This window comes from Glycine soja, chromosome 4, assembly GCF_004193775.1.
Source record: "Glycine soja cultivar W05 chromosome 4, ASM419377v2, whole genome shotgun sequence".
Classification (NCBI taxonomy): domain Eukaryota; kingdom Viridiplantae; phylum Streptophyta; class Magnoliopsida; order Fabales; family Fabaceae; genus Glycine; species Glycine soja.
The window spans coordinates 11,358,281-11,381,252 of NC_041005.1; the positions used below are offsets into that span (position 1 = coordinate 11,358,281).

The window sequence follows — 22,972 nt, forward strand, 5'->3', positions numbered from 1 at the left end:
TAAGATATTTCTTCAAGCTTTCCATAGCCACCAAAAACAAGTCAATTTCTTTTCTGGAACTCCAGATACAATGTCTAGAATGAACTTATCCTGTTGATGAAACTGCATTTTGAATATGTTACAACAATGTTGTTCTCCATATCATGTTTGTTGTGTAGATCTTTATGTTTGAAACATTCTTCTTGTCCGTTAGTTATTGATTACTTCTCATGACTTGAAGTTTTTTTCTTCATTCAACGAACATGTGACTTCTTCATTGCAGTACACAACCAATGATACTTTGAGTCTTATTTTGAGCTTTTAAGCTTATCATCCTTTTTGAGTGACTCATGACAACCCCGAGTTTACAGAACTTGTCTTTTCTAAATACACTTAAGAAAATTTATCCGTAGGCATAATCTCGGAAGGCTTATGATTTTTGTTCAAAAGGTTTGTCATAATAAAAACACCAAGGGTTTTTGGACTCAACACTTTCTCCTTATTGGAAGTTTCTTCTAAAAAATGTTTCTTCTTGGACATTTTCTTCTTCTAAGGAGTCTTTGTACTCTTTTGGTTAAGCATGTTAGTTCTTGTTCATCTTCCTCAGAAAGCTCATCATCATTGTTCTCAACATCAGAAGCTACTACTGAGTTTAGTGCTTTGAACTTATGCTTGGTTTTAGTTTTCTAAGAGGCCTCAAGAGTTGTGATTTTTTCCCTTAGGTAGTTGTATCTTATTCATCGGCTCTTGTTCATGAATCTTTAAAGAACTAATAAGTCCATCAATAACCAAAGTTTTCATATTCATGGCTTCAATTATGACAATGACTTTTGGTCTCCAGATTTTGGGCAAACTCCTCAAAATCTTCTTGATTCTTTGATGTGTTATATACTTCTCTCTAGAAGATTAAGTCCATTCACTATAGTAGTGAACCTTGTGAACATTTCTTCTATGGATTTGTGTTCCTGCATCTTAAACATTTCAAACTTGTGAGTTAAAATATTGACCTTTGAGTCTTTTACTTGATCTATACCTCCATGTGTTGTTCTGAGTGTGTTTCAGATTTCCTATGTTGTCTCACACCCATCTATTTTGTCATACTTAAATCTGCTCAGAGCACATGTCAAAAAGAACTTGGCTCTAGAGTTTAGAAGAACTTTGGCTTTCTCATCAGGGGTCCATTCTTTGTTTGGTTTATCTATTTCAACACTAGCATCCACATCATGAGATTCCAGGAATAACTTCATTTTGCCTTTCCAGTAGTAGAAGTTTTTTCCATCAAAGCCAGGAGACTTGTTGGTTGAAGCACCTATAGGTATAAACATTGTTGGAACTTGTCCAACCATCACTTCTTCTAGGATTTTCCTTTCAAATTGTCAACTATGCTTAACCTTGAGAGTTAAGCTCTGATGCCAATTGAAGTGACAAAAATACCACAAGAAGGGGAGTTGAATTGAGATTCTAAAACTTTTTATCCTTCCTTTGAAAAAAAAAACAGGTTAATGATAATTTAGAATGAAGAATTGTTTTTGAGTTTAGAATGAAAATTCAAGCTACTCAAAATGGAAATGCAAACAACTTTGGAAAATAGTTCTTTTTGCAGTTTAAAGCTTTTTTTTCGAAGATAGTTGTTTACTTAAAGCCTTTTGATAAAAACAAGTTTATTTTAGCTGTTAATTTGAAAGGTTAATTGGTTTAATGTTTAGACAAACAACACTTTTCAAATTTGTGCAAAGCAAAGAAAAAAAAAGAAGAGTTCACAAAGCTTTTTATACTAGTTCACCCTAATCTTGAGCTACGTTCAGTTCTCACCCTTCAAGATGAAATTTCACTAATACAACTAGCTCACAACTAAACCAGCAACCACTGGAATTCAACAACCTGCTAGTTCCCTAATTGGACTTCAATCTAGCCTCGACTAGATCAACAACACCACTCGATTTCACCTTTGCCAATCACTATTGGTTCTTCTACAGAAAAAAAAAAAAAGATGTGTTTTATTGCACAAAATATAGATTTTCTCCTCACAAGAAGGATTCACTAAGGAATTAAATCTCACACTTCTATTTAAGAATATTACAGATTTGTAAGTACAATACAAAAGTGAGTCACTCCCACAGAAAGGGTTGAAGTAAAAATGCAGATTTCTCAATTAGAGTTTGTAAGTACCATTCTTATGTTCAAAAAGTTAGAATCAAGGTCTTCACCATTTTGATGTAGGCTCTGCCATAGCTTCATTTTGAATTTGATGCTTTTCATGTAGCCTTTGATATGTATTCAATGTAAGGCCTTGTAGTTTAGTATCTTGCTAGGAACCAAGTACTCAGAGGGAAGTGTGACACTATCTACCCCAACATGCATATAAATGGAAAAAACATATAAAACGCGGAGTCTAATTAAATCAATTTTATTCAATAAAATCGCAAGTAAATCCATGTGCGTAAAAGGTCCACATTTGCTTCATTGTTACCAAATGCAACTTCTTAGAAACATTTTTGGCTCAAAACAAGGTCGTTCAAGTTTACAAAAGAACTAAAGTTAAGCAGCAAAATAAAATAAAGTAAAATAACATGTTCGGAACACCATGCAATTAAAATAAAAGCTTATGCCCCAATGTCACATCCTATCACAGCATTGTGTTCCGACGTCCTCCAACACGAGATTCCTTAAAGCAATTCACCTAGTCATCTGCTCCCACAAACACAAGATTCAAGATCATTATAGGATCCAGACACAAACAACACACGGGGAGTGAGTCATCACATTCCTCAATGAATAGAGATAAACATAAGCTTACAAGTATGATATAAATATAACAATAATATAGGTATAACGAAAATATAATTATAACTCTAGTCATATTAATTGGAAATAAAAAAAATATTCATATTTTTTCTATGGTAATAAAAAAATTTGAGTTAGTGCCTTGCAATAAACTCTCCTTACATAGAACACTTTTTTTCTCTCTTCTTCCCGTGGATTTTTATGGGCAAAATCTCTTTGAAGAGCTTTAATTCCTCCACATTTGGGGAAAGACATATCCTTTCATCAAATGTGCCTTTCTTTATGATTTCTTTCTCTTCCACTCTACGTATAAAAGTTACTTGTAGTCTTTTCTCCCTACTCAGATGGTTAAGTTTCCATTATCTGATTTGTATGAAATTGGATTATAATTTTTGTGGTTTGTTTTACTAGGAAACATGTATGTTAAGCAAAGACCTTTTGATTTACCAAAAGCCGAACTTGGAAGTGCTGGAAATATTTTAAAGAAAAGCAAGAAACAATTTTGTTTCTCAAAGTGTAAAATGATGCTTAAAGTTACTCTAGGTCAGAAATGGTGCTTCATACTTTGGTCATATTAACTCTAAAAAAAATTATATTTTTTCTGTAGTAATAAAAAAATTTGAGTACAAAATTTTATTTCCAACAAAAATCAGGAGCGAAGATGAAGACAAGAGTTGGAATAGGGATGAGGACATGGAACTACATACTCATCCCCGTCCTGTCCCGTTTTCATGCATAATCGTCACCTACACACACACACAAACTAGTGGCAAACCTGTACAATGCTTAAGAACTTTGTTATGGGATTATCGACAAATGTCAATAGAATATGACAAATATTTGTGCAATTTTTATTTGACAATGAGATTATCTTAATTGGCACAAAATAACAAGGACCAAAACCAAAAATTTGTTTTACTATGGACTCAACACAAAGAAAAATTTATTAGGGACCTAAAACTAAATTTGTTAATTTATGAAGGACCCAAGACATATTTAAGCCTCATATTATTATATACAAAATAATTTATCATGTCTGTCTTTTTGTTGTTGCTTGTAATATATTAAATTTGATTTTCATCTATGGTTATTCCTATTTTGCATGGTATTATGTTTTTTGATATACAAACTCACCTCAAATTTGCTCCTACACAAAGGTTTTCATTTTATTGTTAGTTCTTGGTGACCACAGAAAAGAATAGTTTAGACTTTTGTAAACAATATACTCACACATAAACATTTATTCCTTTAACAACAATGATGTTAATAAATTGAATATGTATTACATTTATTCCTTATAGAACATTTATTCCTTTAACAACAATGATGTTAATAAATTGAATCATGCTAGTTCACCTACTAAATTTATGTTCATCCAATACTTGAATCTTATTTGCTGGGGTTGTTTAATCTCATGCACAATGCCAACTTCCTCTGCAATTATTCATTTTCCCTTTCAATTTAAAAAACAATGCTTCACGGGCATAGATTTCTAACGTTTTAGTAGTCACAGTTACGAGGAGTGGATCAAGGAAGAGTTCAAAGTTGTTACCTTATGTGATCAACTTCACAAGAATGAGCAATTAACGAGAGTATTATTGATGCTACTTTTGTTAATGATATGTTATAATGCAGGTTGCAATTCCCTTGTAGTTTCTATTGCATCTTGGAGAGACAAATCACGTTGGAGATGTATTTGTTGTATATTATTGAAGTTGTGGTATACCTTCTAGTATATGGTATTTTTTTTCCTCTCTTGACTTGTAGTCCTTTTTAAGTTCATGGATGATGAAAATTAGAAATAGTTACCAAAACAGAAATCATGATACTTTGAGATGCTCCAGAATTGCTGAAATATCACACAATCCTCATAGCTCTTCTCTGCATAGATAATGTTGGGGCTATCTTGGGATAACACATCTTCTCTTTTGTAACTCTCTTCACTGCGAAGAAGCCTTTCATTGCCATATTCAACAGCCCCCTTTAAAACAAGTGTCTTCTGTATGCCAGACACTAGTTCTTCATAATCCGTGTCACCTTTTTCTCCCACAAATACAACCACTTTGGATAGATCAATTCCCCACTTAACTGACAGATACCTAAATTCTTAGACAAGAACAATGTCATAAGGTCATTTATTTTACATCTACTTTTATGTACATTTGAAGTTCCTACATATAATGTGTTGGGAAGAGTCAATTATGTTCCTGACCTTAGTGCTTGTTTTCTTGAAGCAAACAATGGTATCACATTTAATCTCAATCCTGCATGTGTATAGACCAGGTTACAGCGTAAGCCTCTCATTCGCAACCTTTGGCGAAGCTCATCTATCTTCTGGATCTGCGATTTGTCATCTTAAATAACTTACAACATTTAAAAAGTTAAATTGTTCACTTGATTCTTATAGTTGTCTTTAAGTTTTAATCCCTGCAAGAGAAAACTGTAAGTTTTAGTCCCTATACATATATACATAAATTGATAAAAGTTGTGTTTTGGTTCTTACTCCGTAGCACTAATACCAAAGAAGAATTTTTGGCAATATAAAACCTCTACAAAAACTTTATGACGGTGATAAATCGCTACAAAAAATTCTGTAGGGACTAAAACCTAAAATAGGAACAACCGAACAACTATAAAGACCAAGTGAATAGTTTAACCTTCAAAAATGTTCATCAAAGAGGTACCTTTTTCAACAAACAAGACAGGTTCAGGTTTCTTTAGGAGCAAGTTATCTTACCATGGCTCCTGGTTTCACACTATAGGAGTAGCACCTTGAACTGCAAGCACTAGCATACTCTACGATGTCATTCTCCTCTCCATCATCAACTTTAGCAAACCTCGGTATTGTTGATCTAATATTCTCACCTGGCCATGCATACTCAGCATAGGCCTCATAATCAGTATAAGCCATTAAATCTTTCCATGGATAATACATTTCACTTCCACCGTTGCAAACCACAACATCAAATTCTTCCATGTTCACTTGGAAGTTGTTCAATGCTTCAATTGTCTCTTGAAAACTTAAACCAGTTTGCAACATCACACAAACCCTGCCTGATCTGATGCCCGGTCGTACGACTTTCATCACATTTATGACAACTGCCTGAAAAGCCTCCTCGGCTATATTTCCATCACTATCATAACAATCAGCAGCTACCATAACTAGCCTTTGCCTCCTACCAGGAAAGTAACAACTGGCATTAGAATTGCCAGTGGAAGAGACCCTGCACATGATTGCTTCAATAATTTGCTTCTGCCTTGCTACAGGGTCCATCTCTCCATTCAGCTTGGAGTCTCCTTCAGTGGAGAATCTAAAAGAAATGTCTTATACATCTCTCAATGAGTCACTTATTCATTCTTCAGCAATTGGTGTAATTTCCAAGTGGGATGTGGAGCGAGAGTTCCTGCCATACTCAACATGGGAGAGGTAGTTGCGGCAATGTTCAGGCCAAGAAAACCGATGGATGTTTTTTAGGCCATTTTTGCGGCATTCTAGCCAAAGATTTTTGTCTGCAACAAGCTTTAACAGTGCTTCTTCTATCGATTTGTGGTCGTGTGGATCAATCAAGAGTCCATTGTTGAGTGCCTGCAATCATTAGATGCAACACATGGTAGTAAACAAGTATGATTAAATTAAATAGGAGGTTGCTAAAGTGTTGTTAATGATAACCTTGACTATGAATTGACTAATTGTCTGTAAATATGAAATATGCAGTAAGTGAAATGTAAAAATATCACAAAAAGGATTTATAGTATACCTTCAGAATATCCACTGGCCCTCCATTTTTTGTTGCAACAACAGGTAAACCATAAGCTACAGCCTGTAGCGTGGGAGGAACAAGGAAGGTCATGTAATTTTCATATTTTTCACATAATTGACTTCTGTAAATCATAATTCATAAGTTGATTGCCACTGAGCCTATTATCTACCTGAAATAATAACAGCTTGAGGTTTAGTGGTTACCTCGATCAGTGTGAGACCAAATGGTTCCATCAGGGTTGGGTTGATAAAACTCCCTTCAAGAGATAAAAACACCATGTGTTACTGTTAGCAAATATAATATTCAAAAAAGAAAAGGCAGTTACAGTCAGCTAAACTATTGAGACAATAATTAATACTTGTAGATTTGATTATTTAATAAATGAGTTTAATAGGATTGAGAACTAAGCTCCACCTATTTTGCATTGAAGTTTTTATACTACCATCAATGTAATATTAGCCTAGTTTCTTTGCTTTGTCTATCAAGTTGAAAGATAGTATTTATCATTTAATGACTTTGTACAAAGAATAGACTAGATTTCACATCTTATCAAAGTCAATACAAAATCAGGCGTTATCAATTTTTCTTCAAAGAATGCACTTTAGTCTTTGCAGCCAGACGATATATTTCTAGAACTTCAGATTGCTTATGATGCTTGGGATAAGCCACTTAACCATACAAATCATACTTGTCAATGAGTTTGAGCACCATGGTAAGAACAACAGAGCTGTTGTTAGACATTTCTTCAATGTCATCTCTGTTGCCAAGTATGAGGGTCTGTTATAAAAGCAGAAATATATTGCTTGATCACAAGCTGATAATCATATGATATGGCAAATCTGCATGTTTTCAAAATATAAATGGAAAATTCACCGAGTTAGCTAGTTTTCTTAGGGTCTGGCATTCCCCAAAAGCCTTGAGCAAATTCATGACATTTTTCTTCGGGTCAGGATAGGACAGGGCTAGTATTGTTGGTTTGTGAGGATTTGTGAAAAATCTCATTATCTGCATGGGCACATCATAACTCATCTTGAGATACAGGTATAAATATTTAAGGAGAAAAGGTTATAATTCTTTATACATCAAATAATCCCTCAATTTTTTTATTCTCAAAAGCATTGATCACAATATTTACAAGTACAACCAATCTAAAACTCAAAATATATTGAAGTAATAATAAAAAACAAAAAAAAGTTCATGCTGAAGTTTTTTTTTAATATTAGCTAGAATTTTTTCATTGGTTCTGCTTTATAAGCAATGTGCTCATGCAATGCAAGAATTGCTCTAGTGAAAAGATGGTAGTTGTAGGGAAGATTTTAAGACCTCAGACCAAATTGGAGGCAAGTTCCTTTTGCTTTGAGCTCTGTCAGATCCAATGAGTGTGAGTTGAGGTCCCCCTCACCTTCCACCGAGTCTTGTGTTGTGGCATAGCTGAAGTCCATGCCTGGAGGAATTACCTGATGACAAGATTCAGCAGGACACACACTTAAGCATATGTGAACATTGTTTGAAAAGAAGATAGTGACATTTGTGCATACCACCATCCTTGACATGTGTCTTCCAAGGCAACTCACTCTGCGTCTTCTCCTGACCCTAAGCTTCCTCTCCAACTTGAGATCAAACCCATCATACAGTCCCCATTGCTCTTCAATCTCTTGCCTTGTGCTAGTGACAACCATTTCAGTAGCATCCACACCTAACTCCTCAGCCTCAATCCTCCTCATGATCTTGTAGGTTGCATTTATGGCCTCCCTAGAGAGCCTCCCTTGCATCAACAATTGCTCAAACTTGTTCCGGCCTAACGAGTGGCCTGAGAGCACCATAGGCACATTTAATGCACCTGATAAGTGTGCTGCTACCTCCCCAGCATCAGCATAGTGACCAGGGATAACATAAGGCCATGTTGGCTTCCCACCATTCACTTGCTCCCCTAAAACTCTTGCCATGTTAACAATGTGACTTAGAGCCATCCACAAATTCAGGCAAGTGAGGCCAAAGTGATTCTTTTGGTATGTACCTGCAAAAATCAAATGTGTTGTACTAATCAAGATCCATTTTATGACCATACCCCGAATGGAAACTCACGCGTGGTAATTACTTATCACGATGTCCACATGGAAGACGAATGATGTATGCTTCCCCACAGTCACTGCCATCAGAGGGGCATGACAACATCTCAATAGGCTCTCCATAGCCAGAGTCCACTTCTACTGGTGAAGCTATTTGTCTAGTCAATAGATCAACACGGTAAATTCCTTTTGTGTTGGCTAGAGCACGAGCAAGTTTCACTACATATTTCACCTGAAATTAATTGATCAGTCATGGCTGCTGAGGACATAATTCTCCTGTCACAATTTGCCAATATGTGTCTAGAGAAAAAAAAAAGCAGGAAACGCTTTATTATGCTTAAGTTTGGTTCTTAACAAGGCATAATGTTATAGGACAAAAAGAAATGCTATTGGTAACACAGTCTTTTTAGCATGTTCTTTTTTTTTTTTTGCTACATCATCACAGGTTTTTTATTATTATTGGTTAAAGTTTATTAAAAATCATCAAAGTTTGTATATATCATTTTGTATTTAATGAATTTCACTCATAATTTTGTACTAGTTTATACTTATCAATAAATTTTAATCCATAAAAAAAATATATTAGAAGAAGTGTGTTACTCAGGGTGTTGCTAGCCCTCCTGGATAATTTGTTGTACCCAAAATGAAAATTGACCCATGAAATACAAATATAGTAGCAAAACAAACAGGTACTTGACCACCAGTATCAGAATCTCTCCCAAGTTCCACATTTTCTCCTCGTACCAAACCATGAATACTACAGTGATAACATTAAAACTGTAAAAATAATAGGCAAAATTGCACTTTTGGTCCCCCAATTTTACCCCAGTTTCGGATTTGGTCCCCCTATAATTTTATTCACAAAGTTGGTCCCCCATTTTTGTAAATCGCTGCAATGTTGGTCCGGGGCGCCCAATTGAACGTTGACCGTTAGCCTCAATTAGCCTCGGATGTTGATTGCCATGTGTCAACGTCTGATTGGTTTGATGGAAAGGCTTGGTTTTTTTTACCCTGTTGTGATGTGGTAAAAATTTGGTGACGTTGAGGATTTAACCTAGCCCTAAATGAAAACCCTAAAACATAAGTTATATGCAATCCCTAACCCTAAATTTGATTTGTGCTTCATCGTGTTCGTATGGGTTATGGTTCAGCGACGTTGTTGGTGTGGAGGTTCGTTTTCTTCTTCGTGGGTGCGTCGTAGGCGTGGTTGGGTCATCGGCGTGGGTGGGTCGTTGGCGTCACTGCGTCGCTACGTAGTGGTTAACATTCAAGATTTTGTTATCCTCCGTAAACGGCGCCATGGAGAGGAGTTCATCATCGTACACCTTCGAGGCCCGAAGTCGCGTGTTGTGCCTCTATAACATAGAGGCTCCACTGGTGACATCGTGGACCGAGGATAATCCAGGAAGGCGTTTCTATTGATGTGGTCTATACAAGGTAAGGAAAAATAATTTCGTAAGGGGTTTGTTATAGGTTATTTGTTGATTCTTTTTGGATATTTTCGGCATGTAGATTACAAGTAGGAAAGGGTGTAATTATTTTAAGTGGCACAATCCAGTTGCCAACAGTCGTTAGAAGAAAATCGTGGTGGCATCGATGAAGAAAGTTGATGAATTGGAGTTGAGGGAAAAAGATTTGCAAAGCAGGATCAAGGACATGAAGAGGAAGGAAAATTTTTTAGGGATTCTTTTGGTTGTGTGTTGGGTCTATCTTTGCTTGTTAGTATGTGTATTATGTATCCGAGGTCTGTAATTTGGTGTTGGTGGTATGCAAGTCAATAAGTTGTTGTCATTTTGTAATTAGTTAGGAAGAAAGTGATGTTGATGAATTGGTATGTAATGAAATAATATTTATAAAATAATATATTCCTCAATGTACAATTGTGGAATATGCCTAAGTTTGTTGAATTGTGGAATTGTTGAATTGGTATGTTAGTAATTTGGCTGTGTTTTGAGAATTTAAGCTTGTGAATGTAATCAAATAAAGTATTGTGACTTGAATTTGAGTCATTTTGTTAAAAGGTACAGTGTTAAGGTTGTAGAGTGTTTTGTGTATCCTTAATTGCACCTAAATTAATGACACAATAAATGACAATCAACACCAACAAAGTAAAAACCAATTTGAAAATAGCTTAAATATAATAAAGGCAAATATTCTTCAGTAGCAACTCAAAGTAGTTGTTCCTGAATTGCAAGTTCAGGGCCTAATGAAGGTGATCATATAATACAACTGTAAACTTGCTTTCTGCCAAAATTCTAACAACACAAACTACCTAAATTCAACAAGGCATCCATAAAGTCACCATATTTGCAAAAAACAAGGCAGATTTAACATTGCAATAAAACATTCTTTCATATTGTGGTTGCTTAGTTACAGCAACTGGTAACAAGTTAAAGAGTGCATTACAAAGCCTCTGAATTAAACATTCAGACAGAACTAGGTTCCTAAATTAATTACACCCAAAAAACAAGGCAGGTAAAACATTGTTGTGCCAAATATGTCCTTGGCTGGTCCCTTAGCTGATTCGTGATTGTTGTGTTTCGCTGGTGCTGTCACCTCGTTGATGTCCTGTAGATGGGGTTTGACTTATGCTTGGACCAATGTTTTGTTTCTTTGTTGCAACAGGGGTGGGACATGATGATTGTCTCTTCAAGTTCTGTCAAAATGTATAACCAAAATCATAAGAATGGTGAATGTAATTAGAATCTGTGATAAATGATATTTACAACACTTATGCAACTGAAAAGTACCGTATTTCCCCCTTTTGGAATGGTCCTATCTACAAATGTCTTTCCTTTACATGTCCTTCTATTGTGTCCAATTGCCTTACAATTTTTACACACTACTGAACTTAACTGTCTTAGCAGGTAGAGCTTTTTGGTAGACTCATCATTTTTCTTGTTCCTTGCTTTCTTTGGTCTTCCAGGAGCTCTCCTCATGACAGGTGGAAGCATCACTGGTGTCTGCAGAGGAGGCCATAAGTTGGGTCCATTGCATGGGTACACAATAAATGAATATGTGGTGAGCATAGTAGACTTCCTACCAAATGCAACAAGTACACATATTCAAATTAAAAAACCATGGTAAAAAAATAATAACATCACTGCAAGAAATTACATAAAACAACACCTGTAATAAGAGTTGACACTGAGTTCTGGTTCAACACCATTGATCCACATGCATGCTATGGAATGAGTGCATGGAATTCCAGTTAACTCCCACTTTCTACAAGAACATGTCTGTTGTTTAAGATTGACAACATATTTTTCCATGCCCTTTGACACCTCAAACAAAGACAGATCAGCATCACCACACCAATGAGCCCGCCATGGTTCATATGCTTTTTTATTCTTTTCCATGATTTGCTGAATTTTAGGACAGATTGACCCCTCATACCTCATCAGGGTAGTCCTCAACTTCACAATTCTAGAACTTATGTAAAATCGAATTCCCTCCAATAGTGTAATAATTGGCTTATGTTTGTACTCCATTTTTACATTATTGAATGCCTCACACATGTTATTTACTTGAAAATCACACTTTGTGTTTACCTTAAAAGCAGACCTTGTCCAACAAGCAGGGTTTAACTTTTGCAAATCATTCCATGCTTCTTCATCATAATTTTTAATCTGCAACATGGCTTTTTCCCAGTCAGGGGTAGTTGTTGCTCGAGCTGCCATCCACATCAACTCTTTCATGTGTGCTCCCGGATACTTCTTCTTCTAGTTACCATACAAATGTTTGACACACAGGCGATGTTCTACGTTTTCACCAAGCTCTTTGATTACCTCAACCAAACCCTGCAAAAAACAGTGGACCAATTAAATGAAAGCCATAGTTGATATTAGTTCCAATTAAATATTTACCTTCTGCTGGTCAGAAATGAAAGCCCAAGATCCCTCTTGCATACCATCTAGGTCATCTATCAACAGATCAATAAACCACTTCCAAGATGAATAATTTTCAAATTCCACTATACCATAGGCAATAGGAAACATTTGATTGTTTCCATCTTTACCTACTGCAGTCAACAATTGCCCACCAAATTCTCCTTTTAGAAAGCAGCCATCCAATCCTATCAACGACCTGCAAGTTGTTACAAATGCACTCTTACAAGCCTCCAGACATACATAAATACGTTCAAAAATTGGACCATGCGGACTTAAATCACACTTGATCTTCACAGTGTTGTTCTTGTTTTTATCTAGTAGCTCTGCAACATAACTTCTTAAATGTTTATATTGATCTCTGGTTGCACCTTCAATTTTTTCCATTGCTTTAACCTTTGCTCTGTATGCCTGATCCATATTCAATCTGAATCCCCACTTTTATAAAGCAAAAGCAACTAATGCTTTTAGCCTCATGTCGGGACTATGCATTAATAATGACATCAACCTTTTTGAAACCCACTCAGGTGTAGCTTGACTGTTTCTGACAGTTCTAAAGCAACAATGCTCATTTTGGAATGAGAGTACCTGTCAATAAGTGGCTTGCATAGACTTGCTCACCCGTAAGTAGAAGGGACAATCCTTTTGTTTACAGATTATAGTCACTCTCCTTTTGTCATTTTTTTAAATCTTTAAATTCTTCTTAGACATAACAGCAAAGGTCTTCACAGCCTCTAGAATTTGTTTCTTACCACTGAATTGCAGCCCAACTTCAAACTTCACATCTTCATCATTTTCAGTCACCTTAAAATGAGGATATCTAACTTTTGGGGGACCTTCATCTTCACTTCCAACTGGAGTATCCAACTCATCAGAATTTTCAGTTTCATAAGCCAAATCAGAATTTATTGGGTCCAGCTTAGTAGGATCAAAATTGCCCTCAATACTTTGACTAAATGTTTCAGACTCCAACCATGTTGTCCATTCAGAGTTTTATTCAAAATCACTAACTGAATCTTCACTATAGTCACTAGAATCATCATCATCATCATCTTCCTCATCACTTTCGTTAGACCCCAGATCATGATCAACTGTGTCAACCCCAACATGAATATCATCCAGACACAGAACAACAACCTCCATGTCACCCACACCACCAGCCTCCTCTTGAACCTGCACCTCAACCTCAACCAAACCTTCATCATCAACCTGAACCTGACCCTCCACATCAACCTGACCCTCCACTTGAACCTTACCCTCCACTTCAACCTCAGCCTCCACTAGAACCTCACCCTCCACAACTGGTTTAGCCTCCACTCCATCAATTACAACAACTTCATCTCCCTCAACATCATCCAACTTTTTATCACATCTGTCAATTACCCCATCTTCCACATACACTTCCACCACATCAAACCCAACAACATCTTCAGCCAATTGTAAAATATCAGAGTCACCATTCAGTGGCTTCAACCCTCTCCAAAGTGCCTTTTTAGGGTGCCTGTACCATAAGCACTTGAATGCTTTGTAGCCAATAGACTTAATGACCTTCGTCAAGTCAATGTATGACATAGTATCCACATCCCAAACCCATTCTTCTTCAACGATTTCTCCATTGACATACGCAGTGGATGGATTATAAATAAACATCCCTCCATGGTGAATCTTTAACCTCACTGTCTATTCTTCAGTTGGCCTGCAAAAACGCGAACGACAACAAAGCCCAAAAAATTAATAAAACAACATCACCAACAAAGCTTTTCAAAACATAACAAAAATAAAACCCAAAAGGGGGATCACAACGACAACAACAAAACAAGCATTCATGTTTCCGGTTAAACAACAACAAGGGTCCACCACAACAAAAAAAAAAATTGGTCGGGACCACACCTTCAACGGAACACAACAACACAATAAAACAAATAAACCTTCGTCGACCCTGACACCTCAGCACAAATAAACAAAACTTTACTCACAATTTAACCACCAACAAACCCCACACAAACAAACAAACACACAACCACCACACAAATTAACCAAAACCACTTCCTTGACGGGCATGCACACACAAAACAAAACCCTAAACTATGTGGACCACTTCCACAAACAAACCCACAAATAAAATAACTTACTTGAAAATCCCCGTCCATCTTCCTAGGATCAACAATGACTCTTCAACCACCTTCACTCAACTTCAAGCACCTTCACCCACGGCGGCTGCTTCACGACGTTTAAGGTTTGCGATTTTCGGGATTGCGCGATTTTAGGGTTAGGGTTAATTAAAAAAAAACCTTTTTGAATTGGTCCCTCATTGTCACCAAATTTTTACCACATCACAGCAGGGTAAAAAAAAATCAAGCCTTTCCATCGAACCAATCAGACGTTGACACGTGGCAGTCAATGTCTGGGGCTATCTAAGGCTAACGGTCAATGTTCAATTGAGACGCCCTGAACCAACATTGCAGCGATTTACAAAAATGGAAGACCAAATTTGTGAATAAAATTATAGTGGAACCAAATTCGAAACTGGGGCAAAACTGGGAAAGAATATGTATGTATGTATGTAGCTCATTGTTGAAGAATAACCAAGATATTCAACAAGAAAAATTATCTAATTGGCTTGCATACGTGCTTCACTGCTATGGTTTGTCTTTATTATTGTTTCAACGATCGGTCCAAACATTAGATTTGCTATTACATGACCAATTGACCGTGCAAACGAAACTTCATATTTTGGTGAGTTTTAACTTAAATTATTGAAGATGGCATCAAAGAACACCCAAAGAGTGACTTGCACATCCTGATAAGAATCTAAAGAAAAAGATGGAATTAAATTGAGAGGATAAAGTGACAAATTAAAAGGGAAGAACTGTACACTAGGGGAATGGAAACAGAAACAAACGAAACATAAACCAAAGGTTGTGGAAAAGAGATGTATCGTATGAACATGAAATGTGTGGAGGTTACGTCAAAAGATGGAAGACAGGTATTTAGTGGGCTGCCATGGATTAAAGATATATGGAGCTCAACACTAGGAATTGGGAAAGGGAAAACGCCCCCAAAAGAATATTTCAAGGAATATCCAAATGTATCTATGAGGGCTTTCGCATTTGTAGTCAACTAGCCACTCGACTCTTTCTTAATTTAGACCATTAGTATCCAAATGCCTAGGACCTATTAGCAAAGAATAAAGGCTTTATTTAAAATTTACATGAAGATGTGCACTCACTAGATTTTTTTTTTAACAAGGTGCGCTAATAGTCATATAAGAAATGCTCCAAATCATTGGAATCCACATGATGAAGAGTAATGTTTATGCTTTTACTTCTTCTCTACCTCTTTTTGTGTTTGGGATAGGGGGAAAGAATCGCAGAAGAATTGAGTTAATCAAAAGAACCATCCAAAAAAGTTAGAAAGCCAACATGATAGAATAAAGAAAAAAATTGGAATAAAACCTAGAGTGAAATGAAATTTCTTTTCTCCTCTAATATACAAAAACCATTGAATGATATTTATGAGAATTTAATTTTTATTTTATGAGTCATTTAACTTGTCTTACGAAAATGACCTATTTAAAAGTTAACAAAACTTTATAAAAAATCTTCTTTTTAAATGTTTATCATTTATCAGAATTATATATTTAAAACTCAAACTAACACCTTTAGATAATTAGAATAACCAAATACGAATTGATTTACATATTCGGTGGTTTCGATCAAGAATGATTTCAAAATACTAGTTAATGTCAATCACGTGTGATAAGTGCAATTTGCTTATTGGTCTTCACACTTTTTATGGCCATGCACTTGAGATGCGTGGCTTGTTTTTCTTTCATTAATGGCCGTGTAAGTAATAGAACTTCCTCACGCTAGCGGAAAGAGCACGTTTAGTTTAGTAGAATGGAACCATCATTTTCATCCTTCGAAATGTATAGCGTTGACACATTACTATATTAGCCTCTATAATTAAGAAAAATTTAAATAAGTTTACAAATTTTTCAATTGTCTCATCTAAACCTTAAACTTAGTAATTTATTATCATTTTAATCCTTAAACATATATTAATATTATTATTTAAATCATACAGTTTTTTGATAAAAAAAATGGACTTATAATTGGCAAATTGCACTTTTAGAAACTTATTTAAAAAAATTCTAATTTCAAATACTAATGTAATAAAACTATACACTTTCAGTAATTAAAATGATGGTATACACTAGAAAGAAGTTTTGAGATCCATACAGAATGAAATATGAAACCAACACAATTACCAAGAATCATGCAGAAGATAGTAACCCCTTTGCTTAAAAATGGATTTTCATAAAGTTAATATGAAAATAATAATGCTACAACTCAATAATAGGAAAAGCCAGGAAGAGCTCCCTTGCCAAAATCTCCTGGAGGTTATTGTTCTTTCAAAACTTAGGACTCTATAGAGGCTCATAATCATATCCAAAGATAGCCGAAATATAGCAAGCAATGAAAAAATAACACACACAGAAAACACAACTGCACCCTTGTTTTCCAAAGACACTTGATTTTCCCGGACTTTTTCAACCTCAGACCTGCATTACCAAAGAAACAAATGAAAAATCATATCCCAAGACAAAATAATTCATTTAAAAAAGACACTGTATAATCAAATAACTTTATGGTCCTTATAAATTGGATTCTTTTTATCCCTCTTAAAAACATTCCTTTATTGATCCCTATAAAAAAATTGTTTCAATTTAAACCTTGATCTTATTGTTTATGTCCCAATAAAATTATAAACATTTGATATAGGTTTCTCTAGTATTGAAAATTTCTCATTTTAATTAGGAAACATCACACCTGTTTTCCAATCTCTACTAGTAATGTCACCACTTAATAGGAACAAGGACTAAAATGAAACCAAAAAAATATATATAAGAACCAAAATAGGGGGAAAAATCTAAGAGGACCAAAATAAAAACAATCCTATGTTATAGGACTAAAAATTTATTTAAAACCAAAAACAAAATAATCTTCATCTCATACTTCTTGATAAGCAATTACTTGCCAAAGGATAACGATAGAAAATACCAAGCCAGGGAAATGCATGGAAATTATTCCTCTGCTTATGCTACTAAGCTCCTCTCATATTAGAGCTCCTCTGTTTCATTTTTTATTTTTCATGAAAAAACACTTCTATTTTGAAAAATAAATTTTAAAAAAAATTAGAGTGTTTTAAGCTTGTGGAAAACAAAAATCAGAATCAGAAAAAATAATAGATCTTCAATTATTTTGAGAAGTTGTCTTGAGTAGCTTTTGAAAAAAGCTATAACTATAGCTTTCAAAATAAGAAGCAGTAACCAAAGAAAAAAATAGCTTCTACTATTTACAAAATCTTTAAAAATAAATCACTTTTTTAAAAGCCTTAAATGAATGTGCCCTTAGTCTAGTTTGCATGTTTTAGATTCGAACCTCATTGTCGTTATGGTAATTCAAAAAAATCTTAGTTATTAGATCTGAACAAGCCCCTTATTGTGGAAAATCAAAGAAAAGCTTGTAAATTCTCACCTTAAAACAGCATTATCCCTTAGTACCTGATCCAGTTGCACAGAAAAATGGGACTTCCAAGAGTCAAGATCTCTAAATTCTTTCATCTGCAAGGATAACAAATTATTTTTAGGTGAACAGAAAGTAAAACTATAGTAATGTTTTATAATTATAGACAAATATTGCCAAAAATATTCAGGAAGAAACATAACATACCATAACATCTTGTCGTTCAAGGAATCTTCTAATTTCTTCTTTGATCTTCTCTAGAAGTAGATCTTTTTCTCCCATGTCTTTGTTGTACTCTTTGAAAATATTGATATATCTAGAATTTAAGTCCTCCATATACTGCTCCAAAACAGACAAATTTAAGTCCAGATAACGAACTTTCTGCATCAGAATCTTGAGAACGGTATCCCCTGGCATCCGACCAACTTGTTGACGGATTTCTTCAACTGGATCAGGAACATTTCTTTTCACATTTATAGCTTCTGGGTTTTCAGAAGAGATTTCTGAAGCAGGATCAGAATTGATCCCTGTGATAGTATTTTGCCTAACATTGTCAGCCTCGGCAGCGTTAACAAGGGGAGATGCTACCCTCTTCTCACCATTACCTTCCCCAGATGCAAATGGCTTATCTATCAAATCCTCTAGCATTCTCTCAATGGCATCCACCCCATAAACTTCAACTATGCTCAGTGTGCAATAAAATTCTGAACCATAGTGGCTTTGAAGATTCAATTTTATATATCGCATCCATTTTTGCTCCTCAAGAACAAACCTTTGAGCCTGCTTCACATTTGAGGCCGTGAAATTCCCAAGGAAAATCCAAGCCTCTGTCGGATATACCAAACTGCCATATAATTCAAACTCTTTGAAATTGGAAGAGTGGTGCTCAAAATTAGCTATCTCTATTGTTTTTACCAAGGTTTCTTCTGAAAGTTCTATGACAACAAATTTCTCTTCTGAAGAACACGGATTTCGAAGATATTTGTCTTTGTTTCTGCTTAGAATGTCAGAGGCACCTCTGGCTTCTTTGTTAGAAGCTAAAACTTTGGCTCCCTTTGATGCTGAAGCATAATTGTATTCAGCACCACCAGGCTCTAATCTATGTATCACACTTCCAGAAGGATTAGTACCTGACTTAATTTTAGAACCAATTGCCCTGCTCTTGAATTCATCAAGACCAAGAGGCATTGCTTGAGACAAGTGATTATACTTCTGCACATCATTTTGATGCTTCACAGCAGATTCAGATCTCTCAACTTCATGCTCCTCTGTATCAGGAGAAATGGAACTTTCTTTATCACCCGGTTCTACACGATTTATGCTTTCTCCACTGGAAAGTGACTCACTGATTAAACCATCAGTTTTAGCACCATCAGAGGAGAAAGTCTCAGAAGGAATGTAGACATCATCAGTCTCTTTAGTTAAATATTCATCAGCAGAATTAGAGTTTTTACATTGTCTGTGTTCATCTTCATTCCAATTTGATACACCAACTGGAACTTCTCTAGATTCATGATCTGCATACAGACAATAAACCAACTAAATAAGAATAAGCTACATACATCTGCAAGGAAAGGGGATTCTTTTGTTTTTTCAAAAACAATGCCATATATGTTTGCTTTGTCCTCAAGAAGCAAATTTTCATCCAAGAGAATGAAGGAAATGTGGCAATATATGGTATTGTAGAACCTCTGTTTATATTGTGAAACGTGGAAAGTGCTTGTCAATCTAGTAATGAAATTGTCAGATTTTATTCAAGTATTCAACTACTTACATATCAAAGGGAAGGCTTCTTCTCCCAATCAATATAGTTGAAATTTCTCAAAGGAGTGAGAAAAGGAAGAAAAAGATTGTAAAAGTCAAGACACTTTTATTGTTTAGATCTGTCACTCACTCTTGTGATAATACGTGATGCTTATCTACTTTCTATGAATTTACATTTTAGCCGAGGGGGAACAGAGTGTGGCATTTGTACTTAATTTAATTTTTCTTTTTTTAGCTCCACTCCTGATTTAAACAACAGACCCCATAGTAAGTCATACCCTCTGATAATTAAGACACTGCTGGAAGAAATTATTTTGAGATTTAAGCCAAAAAATAATAATCATTTTGACCAAACTCAACCTATAAACCCAAACAAAATTCTTTAACAACATAAAACCCATCAGGTAAATAAATTGGACGCATAAAGCTTCTACCGCAATATTAGGAAACATAGGGGTAAAGGTGATCAATATCTGTATTCCAAGATAAGAAATGAATTCTTTACAACAGTGTTGTTAAATAGCGGCTATGGCACCGCCATGGCGGAATGGCATGGCAGATTTTTTGCCAACTGCCATAGGCAATTTGTGAAGGGAGGCCTGCATGGCAGTGCCATAAGGCACAATGGCATGTTTATATGGCAGAATTTCATCCTTCCACCATTGATAACACTGCTTTACAATTACTAGATCTATTCCATCAAACAACACATAGGCCAACTGATGCAAAACTTACCGCTCAATCATTAAACAAAGCTGTGTATCCATCTGCCACAACCATTATTTATGATGACAAAGCAATCTACAAGCAAAAACAGTGCCAAGTAGAGATGGAATCTCATACACACACAGCATACCTCAATAGCTAAAAACAAAGCCAGGAGAAGAAAAACAAAATAAACAATACCTCCATAACCATGGCCATGGCTTATACATAAGCTGAAGAGGAAGACCAAACCCCACAAAACAAAAACCAACGACAGAGAAACTTTATACAGATAGTTCCTCCCACTTGTAGCCTCCTGTATAGCCCTTCTTTCCACAAGAGCTTTCCGTGATCTCTGCATTGCACATCAACCCAATTCAATGCTATACCCCTGCAACAACAGGAAACACATCTTTTTCCCTCATTCAAAGTTCATCAATAAGATGCAAAAGCAAAAGGGCATGTAATGTATCAATTAACTTTTGAGATCAGCAAAGTGCCACACAAAAAATAAGGCTCCAAAATCTTATGAGAGATCACAACAATGCAAGAGCACACGCACAACGAGCAAGATATAAATTGAAGTTTCTTATAAATCTGAAAGGTGGATGCAGTAACATACGAAAACCACATTCCCAACAATAAAAGATGAAAAGTTCAATTCTAAGCCAAGCTCCAAGGACAATCATCTCGCGATTACATGGATTGAAATTTTTCAATCAAGATCACAAATCCATCTTAATAGTAAAGCAAAAGAATACCCTTTTTATCGGAAAAGGAATAACATGCCACCAAAAACGATAATGACAAGACTCTATTCCAAATCCAATCAGCAAAAACAAGACCCATCATAGAAAATTGAACCCAATTCAATTTTTTTTATTGGAAAAAGTAGTAGAACATGGAGGAACCCTCGATACTATTAGTCAAAGTGCAAATGACATGCTGAGATTGTCAACAGAGAATTATTACCCTCAACTAACATATTTATCCGATCACAACTACTCAACTAATCCTTAGATATCATATCATATATTGGAGATCTACCTAAGAAGGATTGTCAGATTGATGCAACACAACAAGAACTGTTTTAAACCAAATAAAAACAATAAGCACTCACTAGTACTAAAACTATGCTGAAAAGGGTCATATAAAGAATAACAGAACAGACATGATATCTCAAAGGGTCATGAAATCAAGCAAGAATTTGAGGTAAAACACAAGAAATCAGAGGTGGGATCCAAATCAGAAAGAACATGATTGAATGAAGAGTGACCTTTGGGATTGAGAAGCAGTGGAATTGGGTGTTTGGAAAGTGAAGTGTTCAGTTCTACACTTGTACTAATTGGGAATAATCATTGAGAAGAGGGAATTGGGTTTGTAGGAGAAGGAACACAACGCGTGGAAACTGCATCCAGGTTGTCTTCTTTTGTCCACTGCTTTTGAATTCAAAAACCACTCTCTCTCTCTCTGTTCCTTTCTATGGTAACAACGAAACGTTTCTTAACACTGCTGTTCAAACTACTTAATGGTTTTCCTTAAAATTCAATGCTAAATAAATACTTATAAATTTCAAGTATTTATTTCGTACAAGTAAAAGATAAAACAACAAATCTTTTTTATGGAATAAAAAAATATTTTCAGTCATAACGTATTCCCATAAATACATATTGTACATAGTTTCTTCATTTTTATATTCTCATGTGATGAGAATCTTACGTTTGCAATGTAATGTTTAAAATAATTTCTCATCTTTTTATTTAATTTTATTTATTTTTTATTTTTTAAATTAGAATAAATTAAGAAGCATTCTCAAGAATTAGAAGTATGTATCAAATATTTTTTTATTAGAATAACACTCAGATAACATTTTTAGGAATAATAATATTATTCCTAAGAATATAATCAAATTCGTGAAGCAATTGTTCTCTAAAAAATAAAACATCAAAATTTATTTGATTTAATTATATTTTTTATCTTTAATTTTTTTTTTTTTACTTTTTGGTAAATTTTATCTCCAATTTTTAAGGAAATTACAAATTTCATCCTTTGATACTTATCTATTAATAAGCACAAAAGTTGGAAGTAAAATTTGTAAACAAAATATTAAGAGTAGGGACAAAATATGCCAAAAGTAAAAAAGTTGGGTGCAAAATTTGAAAAAATAAATTGGGCGTAGAAAGTGCAATTAAGTTATTAGTAAAATAATAGAAGGTAAAATTTGTAAGTTTTTTTAAAGTTCTGGATAAAATATACCAAATTAATTTGTTGAAAGTAAAATTCGCCAAAAATTAAAAAAAAAGATAAAAAGTGCAATTAAGTCTATTTATTTCTTTTGATCTTTATTTTTAGGATAAAATATGCTTGAAATTCTTGTAAAATATGAAAACATTACTTGTGTCCTCATAATTTTTTTGTATTAATTTCTGTAAAAATAAAACATATTTTATTATCCTCAATGATAACTTTTTTGTTACATGATAATATGATGTGTC

The 22,972-nt window shown here is 34.8% G+C and overlaps 1 protein-coding gene and 1 pseudogene across 1 annotated transcript; both read right to left on the reverse strand.

The window, feature by feature from the left end:
- Window positions 1-1,046: 1,046 nt before the first annotated feature.
- LOC114410548 lies at window positions 1,047-14,170 on the reverse strand (annotated as a pseudogene).
- A 2,504-nt stretch (window positions 14,171-16,674) lies between these two features.
- LOC114409328 (SUN domain-containing protein 4-like) lies at window positions 16,675-21,991 on the reverse strand. Its single transcript, XM_028372746.1, has 5 exons — window positions 21,754-21,991; window positions 20,679-20,868; window positions 18,216-19,525; window positions 18,021-18,106; window positions 16,675-17,044 (listed from the first exon to the last, which is right to left on the reverse strand). The coding sequence occupies exons 2-5, from the start codon at window positions 20,836-20,838 to the stop codon at window positions 16,798-16,800; spliced, it is 1,803 nt and encodes a 600-aa protein (XP_028228547.1). The 5' UTR covers window positions 20,839-20,868; window positions 21,754-21,991; the 3' UTR covers window positions 16,675-16,797.
- Window positions 21,992-22,972: the final 981 nt, after the last annotated feature.

Coding starts and splice junctions, on each gene's coding strand:
- LOC114409328 (XM_028372746.1), bottom strand. CDS start 20,838: ATGCAGAGATCACGGAAAGCTCTTGTGGAAAGAAGGGCTATACAGGAG. Junction 18,107..18,215: donor TTGAACGACAAGATGTTATG/GTATGTTATGTT, acceptor TTATCCTTGCAG/ATGAAAGAATTTAGAGATCT. Junction 17,045..18,020: donor AGGGATAATGCTGTTTTAAG/GTGAGAATTTAC, acceptor TTGGTAATGCAG/GTCTGAGGTTGAAAAAGTCC.